The 22,391-nt window shown below is 35.5% G+C and overlaps 1 protein-coding gene across 1 annotated transcript in view; it reads left to right on the top strand.

Moving 5' to 3' along the window:
• The window catches only part of LOC104529897 (protein furry homolog-like), a gene marked incomplete at its 3' end in the record, with an annotated part of 54,891 nt that overhangs the window by 29,944 nt on the left and 2,556 nt on the right, over window positions 1–22,391 (top strand). Inside the window, exons 15-35 of the mRNA XM_010174335.1 lie at window positions 161–332; window positions 1,038–1,170; window positions 1,413–1,520; window positions 2,607–2,844; window positions 3,478–3,663; window positions 3,763–3,849; window positions 4,652–4,920; window positions 5,332–5,527; window positions 6,445–6,569; window positions 9,372–9,429; window positions 10,427–10,518; window positions 12,191–12,363; window positions 12,844–13,004; window positions 13,546–13,656; window positions 14,550–14,704; window positions 14,949–15,048; window positions 16,185–16,353; window positions 17,741–18,000; window positions 18,893–19,033; window positions 20,826–20,994; window positions 22,307–22,391. Coding sequence (XP_010172637.1) covers window positions 161–332; window positions 1,038–1,170; window positions 1,413–1,520; window positions 2,607–2,844; window positions 3,478–3,663; window positions 3,763–3,849; window positions 4,652–4,920; window positions 5,332–5,527; window positions 6,445–6,569; window positions 9,372–9,429; window positions 10,427–10,518; window positions 12,191–12,363; window positions 12,844–13,004; window positions 13,546–13,656; window positions 14,550–14,704; window positions 14,949–15,048; window positions 16,185–16,353; window positions 17,741–18,000; window positions 18,893–19,033; window positions 20,826–20,994; window positions 22,307–22,391 — 3,188 coding nt within the window. The remainder of the gene's footprint in view (window positions 1–160; window positions 333–1,037; window positions 1,171–1,412; window positions 1,521–2,606; window positions 2,845–3,477; window positions 3,664–3,762; window positions 3,850–4,651; window positions 4,921–5,331; window positions 5,528–6,444; window positions 6,570–9,371; window positions 9,430–10,426; window positions 10,519–12,190; window positions 12,364–12,843; window positions 13,005–13,545; window positions 13,657–14,549; window positions 14,705–14,948; window positions 15,049–16,184; window positions 16,354–17,740; window positions 18,001–18,892; window positions 19,034–20,825; window positions 20,995–22,306) is intronic.

Here is a 22,391-nt window from a genome sequence, read left to right as displayed (position 1 = left end):
CTAATGTGTAACAAATAATACCTGTCCTACTGGAACTGTACTGCTGTCCATTTAAAAGAGAGGAAAAATGCAATTCGTGTTGTTCGTCATCTGCGTTACTTTAATGTTGTAATTCCTTCTGTTTTCCCTTTCCTTTCCCTTCCTTTTTTTGCTATTGAAGAGGATGAATATTGGCCTCAGAGTCTTCCTTGTCATAGCAGATAGCTTGCAGCAGAAAGATGGTGAACCACCAATGCCAACAACAGGAGTTGTTCTTCCCTCAGGAAATACTCTGCGTGTGAAGAAAATTTTTCTTAATAAAACGCTGACAGATGAGGAAGCAAAAGTTATTGGTATGTTGTATTCTTTTGTAAGTTGGCGTTGCAATATGTGCTCATATGTTCTCAATTATTCTCAAGCAGCACCTTTATGTAACTGTATTTCTGTATTTATTTTGTCAGCAAGAATCTAATGACAACCTGTTTTAACAGAATTGTGTTGGTTCTTTAGAGAGGGCTGCTAGACAATATTGACCTTCTGGTGTACGAGACCAAATCCATGGCTTTTTTAGAAGTGTTTTGGACTGCCAAATTAGCACAAAGAAACCTGAGTGCAGTTAGTGTGGTAAATAGCATGGCAGTTTTTGTTCTCTTGATGTCATTCTAAAATGTCCCAAATGTCCCACAGCTGAAGAGGAGTAAGGCAATTTTGATCCCTGTCCACTATTGATCTTCTGTGGATGAAGCGGTCATCTCTCAAGGACTGTTTCAACCTGTAAAATTTAAACTAGAAGTAAAATGCTCAGAACTGAGAAAAAAGAAAAGTAACTAATGGTTGCTTCCTTGTTTATATTCTTTCTGAAAGAAACTTCTACTTTCGTATAATACCTCCTGCTACTTATTTGATATGCATTTCTTTTGACACTTAGTGTGTTTCATGTCATCTTTTTACAAGAAGAATTTTGTCCTAAGCTGAATAAGTGTCAGATATTTTCATATAAATGTGAAAATTAAGTGGGAACAAAAGAAAGAGATGATCGTAACTCTTTGGCTTTTCAGGAATGTCCATATACTACCCTCAAGTCAGAAAAGCGCTAGACAGCATTCTCAGGCATTTGGACAAAGAAGTGGGAAGGCCCATGTGCATGACTAGTGTGCAGATGTCCAATAAAGAACCTGAAGACATGATTACGTATGTACTGGATTAAAATATTTTCACTGTCACAGTTATGTCATATATTTATGCTGTGATGTTGCAGATGCCATCGTTAATGCATTACAATTGTTGGCTTTTTACTTGACTATTAAATGAATGCTGATTTCATTAATTAATGATAAAAATTTTTATTAGCTCCTTAGTTTTGACATGAAATTGAAAGTATTTGTGGTGTACTGAAGTAGATTTGTTTTGTTGGTTATAAACTGTTTTTGTAGGGGTGAGAGAAAACCTAAGATAGATTTGTTCAGAACTTGTATTGCTGCTATCCCAAGACTGATTCCAGATGGCATGAGTAGGACTGACCTCATTGAATTGCTTGCAAGGTAAGGGAAATAAATTCTGCTTTGAGTGGATGTTTTGGGTTTTTTTTAATCCTGTGTGTATGGGAGTTTGTCAGTGCAGTATGTAGTGTGAGTCCACTGCATACAGAATCCATTCCTCCTATTCCTGCATACCTTCTGCAGTTGGCCAAATGTTACTGGCCAGGGTAGCAGGAGATAAATTTATCCTAAAGATCTGCACTTATTTTTAGAGAGGATTTTTTTGCAAAGTAGGAATTTATTTCTGTTGCTTTGCTTGTTTTTTGTAATTGTCTTATCTTTTTGTTACTACTGACATACTCCGCCCCCCCCTGCTAATACTGTAGATTATCATAAAGGCATTCTTGTTTAACATTACCAAAATGTGAGACAAGCACTTATGGGAAACTTTTTTTCTTGTTTTCTACTAACCCTTCTTCCTTATTCCATTTTTTTTTTGGTCCAACACTACCCATATTCTTCCATCTCTTACCTCAATTTAAATTAAATGTGCCTTATCAGTACTGATAAGCAGTTGAGACAACTGGGCAGCCACGTGTTTGCAGATGGGTAAACTGAGCATTCAGGGAGAATATGTAGTATGGTACGTGCAGACGGTCTTTATATATTACTAGAGTGACAGACCTTCCTCTTTTTAATTTTTTTATTCTTAATGCAAGAATGACCTTGGTGCAGAAATACAAGATAGCTTTTAGCTTTGAAATTATAAATTCGGTTGCATATAATGTGTTGAGTGACATATATTAATAAATTAGTAATAATTTGAAAGAATAAGATTTTTCTAACATTTTTTCTTCAGTGTCAAAAATCACATAAAAGACATGAAGTATTAAGTAATAATACAGTACTGGATAAGTTTCTTCTACCATAGCAAACTGAGACATATTTTAAAATATATATGCAAAGGGATTTTTTGTTTGTTTTGGGGTTTTTTTTTTCTCATATCCAAGGTAAAGCTGCTTTATCTGTGTGGAAGTATTCTACGTTGTACAGTAAAGAAGGAAGAGTTAACACCAAACTTTAATTATATGAAGTCTGGTTAAGGGTATGCCAATCTAGGGTGATGATACTGGTGTTTTTTCTAAACAGGCTGACAATTCATATGGATGAAGAACTTCGTGCCTTGGCTTTCAATACTCTCCAAGCATTAATGCTTGATTTTCCAGATTGGCGGGAAGATGTTCTTTCAGGATTTGTGTATTTTATTGTGCGTGAAGTGACTGACGTCCACCCAACGCTTCTTGACAATGCAGTAAAAATGTTAGTGCAGCTCATAAATCAGTGGAAACAAGCAGCCCAAATGCACAATAAAAACCAAGATTCTCAGGTATTTCTAAATAAAGTCCTTTGTTAAGAAGTCGTTTGAATCTACGTACAATTTTATTAATAGGCTTATTGGTTTTGTTAAGTAATAAAAATTCAACTTACATTGCTTGAAGATTTTTAGATCTATTATTTAAAATCAGCATTTTTGACAAAAAAAATTACTTTAATAGTATTAAATATTCCCTGAACACTAGTTCATGGCCACGATTTTGCTTACATGAAAAGTCATCATGTGTAACTGGAAATATATTAAGTAGGAGTGGTTAAGCAGTAGAAATAAAAAAAAAAAGCACCATTCCTTACTAACAAACAGAAAGGGTTCAAATAGTTTAATTTTATACAATCCTATATGTAAAGAGTATTACCTACTTATTTTAATTTTGCCCTCAGTGCATCATTCTCTTGAGAAAGTGAAAGAAGAAAGACTTTCTTGTGATACTTGTTTGGACTGAATTCAGAGAGGTGCTGAAAAAAACCCAACCCTGCTATCGTGCCATTCTCATAATGCAAAATTTCACTAGTAGCCAAACAAGATTTAAATACCTTATGATAAATTCTGCCATAGCCTATAGTGGCACTATAGCTTGGTTGCATTTTTTCTTAATTTGCTTAACTTCTGTGATCTTTTTCTTAGCGTGGTGTATCCAATGGGGCTGCCCATACCCTTCCTTTGGAGAGGACCCTTTATTCCAGTGTATTTCATGTGGTGGAAGGTTTTGCTTTGGTCATCCTTTGCAGCACAAGGCCTGCCACCAGGAGATTAGCTGTCAGCGTTCTCAGAGAAATAAGGGCCTTGTTCACACTTTTAGAAATTTCTAAGGTAAGAGTCAATGACCCATTCTTGTGACTGCTTAATGAAACTACTTTTCTCTTGATTTTCTTTTTGCTTTTTGTGCTTTGTGTTTTTTTTCTTTTGTAGAGTGATGATGAGTTGGCTATAGATGTAATGGACAGACTAAGTGCTACTATCCTGGAGAGTTTCATACATCTCACTGGGGCTGACCAGGTAGAAGTGTTTTTATGTTAAGTTGGATGTAAGATGAGGTAATTCTGAAAAACTGTCCCAAATAAATTGTATTTCTTTTAAATGATGCTGTCACTATGTACTGTCACTGTGTTCATACTAACTTTATCAGCAATTTATCACCTTAAAGGAACCAACCAGTCAAACAAACCAATCCAACCAAGGGAAAAAAAAAGCCTCAAAAATTTGAGGAATGTTGTGAGGCTGATACAACCATTGTATGCTTTCTGACCAATAGTGTGCCATTATGACCACCATATACACACAGACAGTTGTATCTGTTTTTTCTCATCTTGCTCATAGATTACAATTTCTTTGAAGCAAAGGCCACTGCCTTTTTCTGCAGTGATACAGTGTCTTAACAGCCAATGTGTCCTTTATCCCTGATGAAAGCTATAATAACTATCAATGAATAACAACTGAATTCCATGTTTATATGTTTTATCCTTAACTTATCAAGGAGAAGGTCTTCTGATTTTAGGTTTAGGAAACAAGTTGGAATTCAGTAGTAAGACTTTGAGACTCCAGAATCTTTTGGGATAATTAAATCACTGAGCCTTTTTCTACAATTTACTATTTCTAGTATCCAGTTGCTTCCCAAACAGCATGTTTATAAAACTGCTCACATTAGGAACTTCTTTTAAAAACCCATAGATTAAGTAATATGTTGTAGTTATTCCAAATGTGGTTTTGACACTAATACTTTATTAGATATTTAACAATTAAGTTATTTAATATACATGGGTATTAAATATTGCTTTGTTCTCTTTTTTAATGCACACAGACTACTTTACTGTACTGTCCCAGTTCAATAGATTTGCAGACTCTGGCTGACTGGAATTCCTCCCCAATCAGCCACCAGTTTGATGTGATCAGTCCGTCACATATATGGATATTTGCACATGTGACTCAAGGCCAAGATCCATGGATTATAAGCCTCTCAAGTTTTATGAAACAGGAAAATCTTCCAAAACACTGCCCAACAGCTGTAAGCTATGCTTGGACGTTTGCTTATACTCGACTCCAACTGCTGTCTCCACAAGTGGATATAAAGTAAGTTAATTTCTAAAATAAATACAATATATTATATTGAGTATTCTTTCAAGATTTGTCATCATTGTAATGTCATTATGTTTCAGTGAGGTTAATATTTTCTGTGGGTTTAATAACAAAGAATTAAAGTAGTTCTAGCTGGAAAAAAGTTATCTGCTAGGAAGATTAATTTATTCATGCCTTTAGCAATATTGTAGTTCAACAGATTTGACTATAAGAGCATACATTACTGATGTACTGTTCTGAATAATTTATTCAGAGTTTACCTTGATAACAATTTTGGAAGCAATGGCATATGCATAATTGAAAAGTAAACTGAGTAGAAACCAAAGTGAAACCTGGTGAGCTTTATTTACTATACTGAGCTTTTGATGTTTGTTTTTTGTTGGTTTTGGTTTTTTTCAATAATAGCAGCCCTATCAATGCAAAGAAAGTGAATACTACTACAAGCAGTGACTCCTATATTGGGCTCTGGAGAAACTACCTGGTTCTTTGCTGCAGTGCAGCATCTTCTTCAAACTCCTCCACCTCCACAGGCTCTGTGAGATGTTCCCCTCCTGAGACGCTGGCGTCTACTCCTGACAGTGGTTATAGCATTGATTCAAGAGTAGGTTCTTCTAATGCTTAATTTTAAATAAGTCTATGTGCTATTGGAAGTAAAAGCACCTGAGCCTCATAAAAACTGTAATGATTCTTGGAAACTTGTGTAATTTGTCTGAAAACATGTTTTAATATACATTTGTCTTTCGTTTAGGATAGTGTTTCTGTTCACTTCTCCCAGTCCATGCTGTGGAGGCTTTTCTGCTTATGTTTTTTAAGGCAAAATCAGATCATGCCATGAAAATGTTAACCCAGTCTCAAAGTCTTATCTAGTGGTAATAAGGGAATGTTTTGTTTACCATTGAGGGATTTTTTTTTTTTTGCTGTCAGTAAACTTCTGCAATTCTGAGCAAATAGCCTCTCACTTCAGTAACTGAAGCAGTGACCTATTCAGACATGATTTTATTTTTTTTTCCTCTTTTTGTTCTTCTCCTTTTTGGCTTCCAGTAGAAGGTACAGTAGAGGTGAAAATAACTCATGGACTATGCAGCAGATTTTTGGCAGAAGCAGCCTATTCCATTTGTTTGTTACCAAGATCCTTTCCCTAAATCTGAGAAACTGTAGACAGAAAGCTTCAATCTATTCGAGAGCCACAATGGAGTCCAAGGGGTTGGACCCAGAAGTCTGCTTCCACTCCCTAAGGAGGGCAGATACACTAAACATGTAAAGCATCTGTTTATCATATTGAGCCATTCATTGTCATCTGACGGTTAAAATTCAATTATATGAGGAATGGAGAAGTAGTTAATACTATTTTACTATTTCAGAAAGTGTTTTTCCATGTCATAGATGAAAAATTTAATTTTTATCATTTTAAGTCACTGATCAGTGTGAGAAGACTGTAAAATAACAGCAGATGTTTTAATGTCATACCTGATTGTTTGATAACTACTACACTCTGGTTTATTCTGGTTTTCTTCTTAGATCATTGGCATTCCATCCCCTTCCTCCCTGTTTAAGCACATAGTTCCAATGATGCGCTCTGAGAGCATGGAAATTACAGAATCCCTTGTGCTGGGACTTGGCAGGACCAACCCAGGAGCTTTTAGGTAACTGTTGTGTTTCATCTGTTTTTATGCTAATTGGTTACGAAGCTGGGGAATCAGAGCTCAGAAAAAAGGTTTGCTTTTCTTTCTTTTAAGAATTTTTAAAAAGCTGTGAAAACTGATTACTATTGTATTTTTCTAGCATTTAGTAGTGTGATAAAGTTTATTAGAGGTTGAAATAATTTAATGTAGAAGTCATGTCTGCATAAAGAAAAAGAAGTTAGTTGGAACAATAAACAGCTGCCTTTTATTGGTTTTAAAGGCTGCCCTTATACAAAAGAACAGACTGTATACTATTAACATTTGAAATGTTAATTATAATCACATTTGTAAGAGTTACTAAACTCTCCTTATTGGTATTGCTAACAAACGTGTTTTTGAGATCTTTGTGTGTAGGAGATTCTTGATAATTGTAAACTAAAAAGAGATTCTTTGATCAAGGTGAAAAAAATACCAATTGCAACTGTTTTCTGACTAGTGCTGAAGCTCCTGAAATTTATGGTTCATCCCTCTCCCCCTCTTTTCTTTTTTTTTTTTTTTCCTGAGTAAACTTTCTGTAACTTCATGACTAACACATCACAGTCCATGTGGATCAGTATGGTTGCTGGTAACTGTGATCTACTGTAGCAAAATTAAATCTGTGCTAAGTCACTTGTTCTCTCAATTTAATTTCATGTATCATGTTCAACATATTTAGATTCAGCTCATAATTGAAAACTTTTGTTTACCCTGTTGTGACAAGTCTTAATATAAATGTTGAATTCAAAATGGTCTACCTGGCTGTTATGGCTACCTCAACTGAAATTCACTTTTCTTCAAATCCTAGTGTACTGTACTGTCAATGTGTAGTATGAATCCACTGAGGTGAAAAGGCAGCTCTATGCCAGGAAGCCAGGAGTTTTAAAAATGCATCTCTATGCCACTGTCCTCAGCTGACAGCCTTCTTTTTTATGGGGAATGGATGAAGAGGGCGAACATCTGAGGGGAAAAACACTTCCTGGGAAGGCCAGTGCTCAGCATCAGATGTTCTCTGACAGCAGCCAGTCTCTTACAGTGGAGAGTTATGAAGCTGTATCGTGCTATAGCAACCAACTCTGCTTCTGCGGAAGAAACCAGGAGTCACTAATGCTCCTGGTTTTGAATGAGATGCTGCTGCTCTCCAATCACTTGTGTCCCGTATTATGGCAGATGAGGAGCCAAAGATGTATTTGAAACCGTAATGCCAAGTCCTTAGTTACAGAATTCTGTTTTACTCCTTTGATAATCTCCTATTTGTGAATCATACATGACTTTACTGTCCTACCAGGAGTAAAGCAAGACTTTGTCCCATGACCCTGAAGATCAACTGAACAGTTTAAATCATAATTGCACAAGTCTAGAAAGTGCTTTCAGAAGGGATTTCACCAGAAATCCTTGTTTTCTAAATTAGAAAAAATTAATTCAGCAAACATTTAAAAAAACCAAACATACATATCTGATTCTCATCGGTCTTCTGATTTCTTTGTTCTGAATTATATGTTTTGTTTCTGACAACTAGCTTTTGCCATCTGTCCAATGTACTTAGCCACACCAGATGCTAGCTGTAGCCCATCCTTCACCATTGCAGCTCTCCACTGATTTGTTGTTTTGTTTTTGCTTTTTTGAGCACTGTTCCTCCCCACTTTGTACGTTTTACTTGGGAACTTTTCATTATAGATTATATGTATATGCAATCCACTCAAACTTGCTAGAATATTCTTTTGCTCTTTTGTTTTCTGTATACTGATCACATTAACTTGTCTAGGTGTCCCTTGCTTTCGATTGGAAGCTAACATTTTACTATGTTTTACCAAAAAAAAAAAAAAAAGCTTCTTCCAAATTCTTTTTCTGTGTTTTCTACATTTGAAAGTAAGTATAAAATAATCCCTAATCATACTTAAGTCTCTTGCGCACTGCAAAAGTTTGTGCAGCTTTCTGATCACCTGGACCCATTGTCTGAAGGAGGACCTTTGAATCACGTAGCAGAGGAGTCAGTCATTTACCATGAAAAAGTGGTTTATGCTTTTGATATGGCTGTATTACAATAGCACAGGAAGTAGAAAAATGTATCACACTCCAGCAAATCTAAAGTGGAGGCGGTAGTTACTACGTTAACAAATACTAAATAAAGTAAAAGCAATATGTTTTCACCTTAGTATTTTGTCTGTGTAGATCCATGCTACTGATTTCTTCCCCTTTCCCTGCCCACTTTTTGGCACTGTAAGAGAGTCTTGGTTTGGCAGAAAGAACTGAGTAGTAATAAAGACTGTGGAGCTCCAGAACAAATTGGGAATGTAACCACAGCAGCAAAGCCTGTTGCTTTTCAGTTTTCATAGAGGCTAGTCTGACTTCTGTCAGCGTAGCATTATTGGCCTTAAAGAAACAATTTTTGTAACAAATGAATGCATCATAACAACTGAAAGAGCATTATATCATAAGCTGCCAACATCCTTTTTTTTTTTTTTTTTCTAATAGTATCTGTTTGCACCATAAAGCTTTGTTTTCATTGAATATGAAAATAAATTAAAATAATCTGTGATGGAAATATGCCGTAATACTTGGTGAATGCAAATTTAGTGGTAATCATTGAGACATCCGTTTGCTAGTCTGTCTTTAAATTAGGAAAATAACTTTCTAGGAAACATCTCTTTTAAATACCAATTTATTTCAGAAGCCTACAGGTAAAGAACTAAAACCTAAGGGTGTTTTAAGCTATATTGTAACACTAGTTGCTGTGAAACATCTTTCAGTTAATGTTGTTTAATGGTTGTTTTTATTTTAATTCAGAGAACTAATAGAAGAATTACATCCTATAATTAAGGAAGCACTTGAAAGAAGGCCAGAGGTAATTAGATATTTTTCATTATATTCATTACATAGTTTTAACTGTCTTCTCACCAATGGTAGTAAAGAAATGTTAGTTCTATTCTTTACTTTCTGCAACTAAAAACTGTCAGTATAGCAGATAAAAAGGTGAGATGTTACTTTTTAAAAGATTGTGAAGTGGTTACATTAGAAAAGCTTTGTGTTTGTTTTGAGCTCTATATTATTCCTGTATCAAAGAGATTTTGTTTCAAATGATGAAAAAATTACTCTAACCTTTTCCTCACTCTTTAAATTCCTTTTACCAAAGCGTAGTTTTACACAGTTGTTACTTTGTTGTATCATCAGTAACATGCCCGCAATTAGTGGTGCCTAAGACATAGAATGGAGTTCTCCTGTCTACCAACTTTATTTTTTTAAATGAAAAAGACTGCAAGCCCACCTGACTGGCTGCTATTTATTACTTTTTTGATGGAGAGTATATTTTACAGCAGGGTTTAGAAGTCTCAGTATGTATTCATAAAAATAATCTCTGCAAACACAAACTCAGAGATGATTACTCAGTATTTTTTGTGGTGACTGTCATATTCGTATTAGTAATAAATTGGTGACTAAGTACTGATTATAGGAAGGCATATCACTTCTGTTTCAAAATGTTACTGGGATGTAGTGTGTTTAGTCACCCTTGCATGCAAATATGTAGATAGATTGGCATTTGTACTTCAGTTCATTGTTTTGTGTTGTGCTTTGCGACAGGAGACTGATAAAAACATACTGTTCAGATAATACATGTAATAGCAAACCTGGTATATCTTGGAGTTGTAACAGGGAAAAATTCTGTTAATTTTCTTGTTTATTAAAATTGCTAGCAATTTTGGTAACTCATGTTAAAACATTGGCACCCCTGATAATTGATGCCAGTTTTGATACAGATATAATAATGCTTTTATATGCCGTGCTGTTTTTATACTTAGTTTTTCCTCTGCTTCATTTAATTTTGTATTTCCTCTGTTGAACAGAACATGAAACGGCGCAGGCGTCGAGATATTTTACGAGTACAACTAGTACGAATATTTGAACTGTTGGCAGATGCTGGTGTCATTAGTCACAGGTAGGGGCAGTACTGATGAGGTGTTGTTGTTCATGGCTTCTGAGTTAAATCACTAGTATTCTTATGACCCAGTATAACAAGCATGTAAGATTCTTCAGTGAGTTTTAGTATACCACTAAATAAATAGATGTGGTTTTATAAAACTTGGAATTTTGCTGGCTTTCCAATCCCTCCGTCTCCCATGGTTTTTGTCACAGCGGTCTGTGTTTTATTTAAAATGCTCTATGCCCTGGGACATTGCTTCGAACAGGCAGTGTGTCACGTTCCTTTTTGTTTGTGTGTGTTCAAATATCGCACCAGTCCCTTGAATCAGAAAATGCAAGTTACAACTATTCTATAATCAGTCTGGAATTCTTCCTCACCTGCATAGGACACCTGCTAGTCAGCGTGTTTTATGCAGAGAAGACTACTGTTTATTAATATTGGACCTTTTTCTTTCTGAGGCAGACAGAATTTTAACAGGGTGGTTGTTTTTTTTTTCTCAGTTTACCCTACTTGTGTAGGGACACTTTGAAAGAAGACTTAAAATTCTGGCATACGTTTTACAAGTCTCTTACAATTTTTTTCTATGCAGGTGGAATTATATAAGAGCAAGCAGGCTAGGAGGTGGTTATGCTGACTTCTCCCCTTCTGTTAGACAATGATATTTAAATATTTATTTGTCAACCTCAGCAATGTAATCAGTGTGAAATTCTTAATCTTTAAGCAAGCTAATACAGTATATTTCAGAATGTTGCTTCAGAAGCATTGCTAAAATGCCTTTCTTGATTTTGGCATGCTGAGTTTTCAGAGTGCAGCCATTAAAATCGTACTCTCCCTTCTTAGCTTTTAAGGCGCTCGCTGGTGTTTAAAATACCTCCTAACCATAGTCTGCACCCTGGAACTTTGTCAGCTTTTCTCTCTGAGTCCAGTCTGACTTTGTGGCAGAAGTTAGGAAGCAATTAAGGGCTACCATAAACCACCTCGTGTTGCCTTTGGTGTGCAAGGCAAGCTTTGTAGTTGTCTTCAGTACAAATGTGGAAAGATGGGGAAAGGAATTGCCCGTCTGACAACTGCTTTTCAAAAGAGGGCAGGTTTGAATCACATGCAGTCTTTAGTCTCCTTATTTAGTTTAGTAATGACATCTAGTCAGGCGCTAAAGCAATGAAGATAGGAAATGGATATATAAAATGAGTAAATTGCTTTCATCTGCTAATAGTCAATAGTATGTCATGAAGTACTGAACATCTTGACTGACTCCCAAAAATCAGTATGTAAGTACGTATGTCTATAGTCAAGTAGCAGTTACTATATTTTCTGGTTTAGAAATTGCATGGTTGGGAATGGGGGGTTGGTTGTTTGGAGTTTTTTATTATTTACTCTTGTTCCCAGTATAGGAACTAATTCTATGGACGAGTGAGTGATGTCTGGGAGTTTTTTATTATTTACTCTTGTTCCCAGTATAAAAACTATGGAAGGGTGAGTGACGTCTGATAGTGAGGCTTTGATTACTTTGCTTTCACTGGAAATTTTTATTTAACACTGAAATAGAAAATGGCTGAGGAAATTAAATTAAATGTTTGCAGTCATGAGGTGGTAGTTTTTTTAAAAGTGGAAAAAAGTAGGGATTGTTTTAAAAAATTGTTGTATGTATTTATGATACTACTTGATTTTTAAAAAATTTATTTTTAAGTGCAAGCGGTGGCCTTGATAACGAAACACATTCCCTCAACAACACTTTACTTGAGTACGTTGATCTAACAAGACAACTCCTAGAAGCAGAAAATGAAAAGGATTCTGATACATTGAAAGATATCCGATGCCATTTTAGTGCCTTAGTGGCGAATATAATTCAAAATGTTCCAGGTATGTAAAAACGCTCTAATAACTTCTGCTGACTGTCTTTAATATGCAATACATTAAAAAAAATAAAAATGACCACACTCAATTAAACAAACAAAAATCCACTTTTCTTCTGAAGTTTCAGAATTCTTTCACAAAAATAATTTACGCCATCAGTTTTGAATATAACTTTAGCAGCATGAGTTTTTAAGAGGGGTTTTTGGTACTGTTTGGAAGCATACAAGTAATTTTCTTATTTAGCAAAAGTACTATTCCTTGGCAGTGCGTTTAAATTTTCTAGACTAGTAAATAGTGTATTCTTGTACATGAGCAGCATTAAACAGGACAATAGTAAACCTACATCCAGCTATTATGGTGTTGAAATAATGTATCTTTACATTGATTTTTCCTTTTATATTAATTGTTTGAGTCTGTTTCTGGTTTACATACTTTATTTTGAAGAATGACAAGAGGAGTGTGTCTAACTGTGTACTTTTCTTACAGTACACCAGAGAAGAAGTGTCTTTCCGCAACAGAGTCTACGCCACAGTCTATTTATGTTGTTCAGTCATTGGGCAGGTCCTTTTAGTATCATGTTTACTCCCCTGGACAGATACAGTGATAGGAACATGCGAATAAATAGACACCAATACTGTGCATTAAAGGTATTTTAGCACTTTCTGAATTTTGGAAATAGATTGTTATGTTTACTTTTCTAATGCAAATTTAATATTTGGGCTTTTTGGATCTGGTTTTCACATTCTTGTTGGCATTCATTACTTAGTTCTTTTTCTCTTCTGCCAACATGTAAATTTATGACAGTTTGGCTTTTCCATACTGTAAACTTATTTCACTTGCTATAGGAATTTCTTAAAATTACTACTTAGTGTTCCCTTCTTTTGACTTTAGTCCTCAGTTGCCGAAGAAGAAAAGCTTTCATGTAAAAGTACATTAACCATCAAACTGACATATTAACTCTGACATATGTCAGCATTTTAGTATTGACAATTCCTTGTATTTGGGAGTTGAGAAAAATATTATTTGATAATTTCTTGAATAAGATGTTAAACAGGTTTTTTTTATTAGCCTTAGTCTTCCTTCCTTGACTGAATACAACTTAGTTTTCTGATATTTTAATGGACTTGGAAAAAACATTTCTTGTATCTACGTTATTAAAATATAGTGTTTTTCAATTACTTTCTAAAGGCCATGTCTGCTGTACTGTGTTGTGGCCCTGTTGCAGATAACGTCGGGCTCTCATCTGATGGCTATTTATACAAATGGCTGGATAATATTTTGGATTCACAAGATAAAAAGGTAATACAGGAAGTATCAACTTTGGTTTGCAACTGTCAGTGCCTTCAGCATATGCTTTAGTGAGTTTTGTGGTCAAACTGGGCTAAACGTTTTAGTTTTGATAGTGTGTATTTTTGCACTGTCCTTGGTATGTGTATTCACCCTGTTGAGGAAGGCCGTCCCTAATCACAGTCAAAGTTAAATAGACAGAATGGAAGAGGATAGGGCAAGGAGTGAAACACTGCTTATTGTTTATAAACTAATCAGCTAGGTTAAGTTGTAATAATAAGCAGATCTTTTAGAAATTTAAAGGATACAAGATTTTGAACATGATCTCTTGTGAGACCGTAGAGCCCATTGGGGGTCGTGCGGAGTTATAAAGACCAAGCTTTACCTCTAAACAGTAAGGCAAGCTTTAGATTTAAAAGATGGGGCCTCTGTTGCACTAATCCTATGACTGCATAAAAACACAGCTCCAGTGGGCTACCTCAATTCAAGAGAATGTACAAATCTCCATGTAGATCTATCCCTTGAATCTCGCTGGAATTCCCGAATATGTTTAAGTGCTTTTCTGTATCTGATGCTTTCAGGTCAGTGTTCAACTTGTAAGTGAAAATAGTAAATAGCTCAAGGTAGCCTTGGGACTGAGGGGAAAAAAAGTCAGTAGAGCTATCTAGTTATTTGCTTCAATATTTTACGACTTGGTGTGCAATTTGAACATTAAGCAGTTTGATAGAATTACTTGTTGTTATTTTAAGGTGTGGTCTCGTTTTTAGAGGGCACACATTTTGTGTATTGCAGTTGGTTTTTTAATATTAATACTAAATACCTATTTCCCTATTTTATGGCATTTTTGTAAGTTAGTCTTTTTTTCTGTATTTATAAATATATATTTCTTCTTTTCTGGAATACAGGTTCATCAGCTAGGCTGTGAGGCAGTCATGCTGCTCTTGGAACTCAACCCCGACCAGAGTAACCTCATGTACTGGGCCGTAGACCGGTGTTACACAGGTTCCAAGCGGGTAGCAGCTGGCTGTTTTAAAGCCATAGCCAGTGTGTTCCAAAACAGGTACTACAGCAATTTTTTAAACTTTAAAATTTCCTTGTCAAAGTGTGATTTCATGTAGAACTAGTTTTTTTCCTCCCTATAAGAGAAAACATCATCCCTGTTTGTGTGTATGGGTTACTACAGAAGTTTTTCAAAATGTTATGTTATCTGATACCATATCCCCTGTATATTAAACTTTATTAAATTCAAATTTTAAACAGACAAATGTAATTTCACTTATTTCATACTTGAAATTTTTCCCTAGGGATTACCAGTGTGATACAGTGACCCTCCTGAATCTGATACTATTTAAAGCAGCTGATTCTACTAGGGCTATCTATGAAGTTGCTATGCAACTATTACAGGTTTGTAAGATACTTTGGATATTTTTTTTATTCTTTTAAAATAAGAATATCCCTGTGGAGTTAAAAAAAAAAAAATCTGTTATTATTTGGTTGTCCCTTCAGTAATGAAATACAATTTTTTTTTCTTCTCTATTTTAGTGCATAGTCAGGCCAGATCTTTACTTGGCACAAATAGACTTCAGTGGAAGTGTGTCTGTTTTCATGAACTAAGCACTCAAGACTTCTATTTTCATAATATCTGCTTTTTCAAGAGACAAAACCTAAATAAAGATTCTTCTGGTTTGGCCCTGAACCAGAGTGGTATATAGCTCCATTTGTCCAAAAGCACTTCAGAGAGTGCTTCCTGTCCCTTTACTCTATCTGCTTGGGTAGCAGTCAGTTTTCTGAGTTTTGCATTAATACCAAACATTTTTTCTTCCATCTGTGTGGAGAGATGATAGTGAAAATCTTGTTAGCCATTTAATTTACTTTTGTATATACCTTTCCGAGGTCATTTAGGGGTAGGCTTAATCTTACGGGCAGCATTCATGCTTAAAAATAAATAAATCTATGCTGCTTGTGGCTCAGATCACGCATCTTGGAGGTTTTTATTGTCAGCTAAATTCAACAGTAAAATCCCCACTGAAGTCACACCCCTGTTGATATGTCAGCACTCACACCACCCTCCCTTTTAGCCCCATCTTTCTTCTCAGGTGAACACCGCTGCTTAAGATCAGCCAAAACTGACTTTTAAAGTGTCAAACTGCTTTAGCCTCCTGCTGCATCTCTGCTGCATTAAAGATCACATTGCTCCTATCCATGTCTCATAGATGAGCGGAAATTGATATTGTTTGGAAAAACAAGTATACAATAGTATTTCCTGTTTTGTTATGGAGAAATTTGTATTTAATGTGGTATTTTGTGAAAGTGGATTTCCGAAATTTACTGCTGGAAACTCAGCAGGTGGTGCGAGTCTTACCTAGTCTTCTATGAAATTACCACAGTGTTGTTGAATATTGTAATTGTAGATGTATGGAGATCTGCATATATAGGAAACATTAAATGAGAGTAGATATGTGAATTTAAAAGGTAATTTTTATAAAAATTTCCATTGTAGCTCCATTTTTAGCTTCAAATTCTGAACTTTACTGTTGTAGATCTTGGAACCAAAGATGTTCCGTTATGCTCATAAACTGGAAGTTCAGCGGACGGATGGGGTTTTGGGTCAGCCTTCTCCTTTACCACATCTGTATTCTGTGTCATATTACCAACTGTCAGAAGAATTAGCAAGGACTTATCCTGAACTAACACTTGCTATCTTCTCAGGTATGGTTTTGAAACAAAAACTTAATCAGGTCAAAAGCATTGTACAAAATGTGTAAGTCTTATTTTTCAATAATTAATTTATATCTAATTCCCTAAAATCAGGACAACAAGATATCATCATAATCAATGGAGAAAGTGGAATTTACTGAGTGATGATTTTTGTTTACTTGTATTTGAAATAGATTCAAGAGGAAGCCACGTGAATCAAAGATACTTTTAGTGACTTTCTAATAGCCATGAAAAATCAAGTTAAAGAAATAATTTGCAACTGGTTTTGAAACCTATTCTTCTGTTCTTTCTACTTTTTTCTTATTTATTGTAGATTGCTTAAAAATATTATTCCATAGCATTTTTAATCAATTGTAGAATAATAACCTCTTAACATTAATTTAAAAAAACCTACTAGGACCAATATGAGCAAGAAAAAATTTTAAGTGCTTTTTTGCCAAAGATTTTTACCTGCTCTAGGTGTTCAATTCCTTCCTCCAATTAGAGGAATATGTATATGCATATAGTAATATGGTTTATTTAATTAGCTCTTGAAGACTGTGGACTTTATCATTGTGACATAGCACAAGTCAGCTAAACAAAAAAAAAAAAATTATCTGTATCAGCATTACTTTGTATCGGTATGGTCTGCTGGGTTTATGGTTGTTATTACCAAAACATTCTCATTATTGATTTGCAATAATGAGAGTGGTGGTGAATGAGAAGCTGAACATGAGCCAGCAATGTGCACTTGCAGCCCAGAAGGCCAATAACCGTATCCTGGGCTGCATCAAGTGAAGTGTGGCCAGCAGGTCGAGGGAGGTGATTCTGCCCCTCTACTCCACTCTTGTAAGGCCCCACCTGGAATACTGCATCCAGTTCTGGAGCCCCTGTCAGAAGAGAGACCTGGACCTGTTAGAACAAGTCCAGAGGAGGCCACCAGGATGATCCAAGGGCTGGAGCTCCTGTCCTATGAAGACAGGCTGAAAGAGTTGGGGCTGTTCAGCTGGAAAAGAGAAGGCTCTGGGGAGATCTTATAGCAGCCTTCCAATACTTGAAGGGGGCCTAGAGGAAAGCTGGGAAGGACTTTTCATAAGGGCAGTTAATGACAAAACAAGGGGAAATGGGTTTAAACTGGAAGAGGGCAGGTTTAGATTAGATATTAGGAAGAAGTTTTTCACTGTGAGGGTGGTCAGACACTGGAACAGGTTGCCCAAGGAAGTTGTGGATGCCCCCTCCCTGGAAGTGTTTAAGGCCAGGCTGGATGAGGCTTTGAGCAACCTGGTCTAGTGGAAGGTGTCCCTGCTGAAGGCAGGGGGATTGGAACTAGATGATCTTTAAGGTCCCTTCCGATCCTAACCATTCTAATTCATGTATGTGCCTAATTTCTGAATGACAGAAGTAAGTCAGAGAATCCAAACGGCTCACCCAGCTGGGAGACAGGTGATGCTGCATTATCTGCTGCCATGGATGAACAACATTGAGTTGGTAGACTTGAAACCTTTGCCAACGATTCATCGGCAAGATGAAGATGAAGATGATTCTTTGAAAGACAGAGAAATAATGGTGAACAGTAGACGATGGCTACGAGGAGAAGGCTGGGGGTCACCACAGGCTACAGCTATGGTTCTGAACAATCTGATGTATATGACTGCAAAGGTAAAACTAATTGCTGAAGTGCTCCATCTTGTTCCAGTGGATTGTTGTATTTAGGGTGGGAGAAAATACTCTCCAGAGATACTGTGTTACCAAGTTTTCAAGAGTTATTGTTCGTATTTGTGGAATTGCTTATTGTGTAACCCAACTATACCATATAGTTTTGAGGTATTATGAGAAATTTGTAATATGCAATATAAATGTTGCAATAATTGTTATCTATAGAGACAGTATGTAGCTGATGTTTTGCAATACAGATGTCTAGCTGGATAGCTGATAATACCAAGTTGCCTGTTAAACTACTAAAACCTGTGATCTCAAAGTGGAGTGCAGGAACTGATCTTGTTGCCAGAGGCTGATAGACCCTCCTCCTTCATGTGTTAGCTCCTTCCAACAGAGAAAAAGCATTGGATCACATGCAGTCCTCCTGCCAGTTCTTCGTGTCTTTGAATCCCGCTGATGCAAGTTCACATTTTAAGCTGTGAATTAAGAACTATTGGCAGCCTGTCGTCCATGGAATTCTCTTCAGGATTGTCAACAACTGAGATAATGAGTCTCTGCTAAATGTAGATAGATTTTTAAAATTTATATGTAAATAAATACATAAAAATATAATTAAATTCACACATAAATATTTGTATACTTACATACAGGTATGTTTAGATATCTTATTATATATTTACAACTATAAAATAAAATAATTATTTCCAGAATGTGTTTATAAAAATGAATATACATGAAAGCTTCATTCTGGAATGTTGAAAAGGCAACAGCTTCTTACAAGATTTATGTCTCAGTTTTCTAGAGCCTGTCCCACTTGTTCAGTACAGATGACTTTCAAATACAATGTTTTCTAGTGGAGTTTTCAGGAGAGATATTTGTTTTTGTTTTCTAGTATGGTGATGAAGTGGCTTGGTCAGAGATAGAAAATGTCTGGACAACTTTGGCAGACAGCTGGCCAAAGAATCTGAAAATAATTTTGCACTTCTTAATCAGTATCTGTGGAGTGAACAGTGAACCCAGCCTTCTGCCTTATGTGAGTATGTGATATGTCTCTCCTTAGTGCTATTGATATTTTAAAAATTAGTTGTGTGTCTAGCAGCAAAGATGACCAAACAAAAAATGTGAGGTATGGTTTCTAGTATCAAAATCTCCAAACACATAATAGTGTCACACCATGTTTTATGACCTCTAAATACTATGAGCAAGTCCAGTTCAGTTCTTTTTTGTTTGAGTTACTTTGGACATATATGTTGAAATTTCAGTATTCTGTTAAACCTGGCATTTATGGAATGAGCTTGAGAAAGGAAATAAACCAGAAAGAATATTGTACCTTAAAGATACCCAAGGCTTCCTTAAGGTAAGTTTCTGACTATTGTAGTTTAGTCAGGATGGTAAGTCTGAACCAGTTCACTAGCTGTCTTATCAGATACGAGTTGTCAAAATTCAGGGTATACTAGTTGGATCATCAACCTTAGTAAGTAAATAATAAAAAATGGAAAAGACATTAAAATGTCTGCATCTGTCTTAGCATTCTTTTGTTCCTTTGTCATAAAAAGGAAACTTAAGAGTTTGCTAAATTTAGCTTCATTTTATTAGGAGTATACACTGAACGACTCCTTTCCATCATAAAATGCAAATCTACTGAGCATTTGGTCTCCGTTCTTTAGGAAGAATTAAGATAGTTCCCTAAGTAATATTTTCATTAGAAAATTATTACAGGTTTTGCTAATAGTCCAAAAACCTAAATATTAAGTAAACAATCAGGACCTGTAATACTAAGTTCTTACTAAGGACAGCTTAAGTTCTTCATTGATTGACAATTGTTCTCATTGCAAATCAGGAAATCTAGCTCATTGTTGCAGCCCAAAATCTTTGAGTGTACAGTTTGAACAAGATGGCAAAGTAATTCCATGAATCAGATGCTTTGGATCACTTGCTTACTGTTCGTCTTTGAGTTCTCTCAAAAGGGTAGATATAAATCATTGAGTGTTAATGACTCAAGAAAATGTCAGAAGAAAAAACATGAACTTACTGATGTCTAGAGTAATCAGTGACTAGCAGCCATCTGCTGCTGCTTAGCAGTGATGAAGATTATTTTGCTGAAGTAAGATGTAGTGAAGAGTGCTTAAATGCTATATGCTTAATAAAATATTGCTATAGTTAGGTGTTTATTCTTATCAGAGTATATGAGCATTTGGGAATTAAATGTATTTTCCCATTATATAATTTGGGATAGTCCTAAAAAGCAGACAGATAATATGGTAAAATAAAGCATCTGTCATGCCGCGTAGGGACAGTGTGATTATTCTCACATGACCAAGTATTAAAACAAAAAAAACCCCACCTCAAGCCCCCTCAAAACCAATTTTATTTTTTACCAAAGCTTATGTGAGAGCACTGCAGAATAACATGAGGAAAAATATTATATCTACTGGAAAATAAATAGTGTAGAACACAACTGTGAAGTATCAAAAAGAAATTATCCGAGTACCTGCACTCCAGTTTTGACCTCAGATTTTGCTAAAACATTTTTTAGAAAACATTTTGCTTCTTAAACAACTGTCATTGAACTCAAAAGACTTTCTTACACTTGTGATATGTTTCCAGTGCTTGCTGCTATTGACACCTGTGAAAGCAATTTTGTGTGCTTTTAGAATGAGAGTAAGTTTCAAGTATCCTCACTTGCAGTGCAGATAGATACTGATTCTAAAAAGTTCTGGAGTTGACATCTCTTATTTTCCTTTTTTTTTTTTTTTTGAATCAAGCCATTGCAATAAGAATTTTATTTATGTATTTTACATACATACACTTGTTTTTGATGGCAGGTAAAGAAAGTTATAGTTTATTTGGGTAGAGATAAAACAATGCAACTACTAGAAGAGCTGGTGAGTGAACTTCAGCTTACAGATCCCGTCAGTTCCGGAGTCACCCATATGGATAATCCACCATATTACCGAATTACTTCCAGTTACAAGATCCCCTCTGTCACTTCAGGTGAGAATTTATCAACTTAAACTTTTATTACTGTCATTTATAAACATGCTATTGTCAGTCGGCTATAATATTGGAGTTCATGTGTAAATATTCAGTAGGAGTACAGTGTTCTGTTCCTAAAAATAGATTAAGGTACAAGGTTTGTTTTACAAGATCTGCAGTTTTTGGTGTACACAGCATTTGTCTGAAAGAACATCTGATAGGTTCACAAAAATCAGGTTTGTACTAATATATGTATTATGTTCAGATCTTGCATTGTTTACCCTTACACTTTTATGTCAATTCAGTCAAACAACTGGGAAAATTTATATAATTTTAAATCCATGTAATTTGTTATATTTTAATTTCTTTTATAGACACAAGCTGCATCTGTAGGAATTTATTGAAGAGTGTTTAAGTGAACGTGTGTAGGAGAATTTATTCAGAAACAATTACAAATAGGTCAATGGTCAAAAAAGCCTCCACTGAAAATATAAAAAGTGTCTACCTCACACTTCAATCCAAGAACATGAGGAGAAATGTGGGGAAAAGCTGTCTGGTTTTGGTGAAGCATCTTTCAAAGTGAGCCACCAAAGACATGGTTGGAAGGGTATCTAAACAAGGGCTTAGCTTTTCTGCTGCAAAAGCTGTTAATGTTATGAAACAGCCTGGACCTGTCACATAGGGATTATCTGGATCACAAGGTGGATGCATTGGCACTTGTTCACCGAAGTGTTTAAAAAGGTTAAAAAAAATTATGGGGCTCTTGCACTTAAATTTAATTGCAAGTAGCAAAATCTGTGGGGAGAGTGCAAAATTATTTCTGATTGTGGTCATCTATTCAGTGTGATGCTTGCAAGTTTCTCTTAAAAATAAATTGATACGATACAAGCTTCACTGCAGGCTGTTAGGTTTTAATCCCTAATCTGTTTGTGATTTAAATTAACTGCATGCCAAAGTCCAACTACATTTTACGGATTACTACAGGGCATAGCCTACAGGAAAGGAAGAAATAGGTCTCTAGATCCTGCTTCAAAAACTAGCCTTTCTATTTAATTTACATTGAAGACTCAGGGATTCCTGGAATGGATTCTTTTGATTTTTTCCAGTTAGTGAAATTATAGTAGCAGCTCAGAATCTTTTAGTCTAAACAGCATTTTTTTCTTATGTATGAAAGTAATTTTTGTGGCTCAGTTTGTATTTGTGCCCGTTGCTGTAGTGTAAACCTGGTTAGGACTCTTGGCATGGACAAGTAAATAACAGTCATTGTATAGTGCTTAAGACTGCTTTCCTTTTTTATTACCCAGTCTTTTTCTTTGTCCATAATTCACAGGTACCACTTCTAGTAGCAATACAATGGTAGCTCCCACAGATGGCAACCCTGACAGTAAACATGTAAAAGACAATATTGAAGAGAA

Source organism: Antrostomus carolinensis, unplaced genomic scaffold, assembly GCF_000700745.2.
Source record: "Antrostomus carolinensis isolate BGI_N321 unplaced genomic scaffold, ASM70074v2 scaffold6558, whole genome shotgun sequence".
Lineage (NCBI taxonomy): Eukaryota > Metazoa > Chordata > Aves > Caprimulgiformes > Caprimulgidae > Antrostomus > Antrostomus carolinensis.
This window is presented reverse-complemented; position numbering and strand designations above follow the sequence as displayed.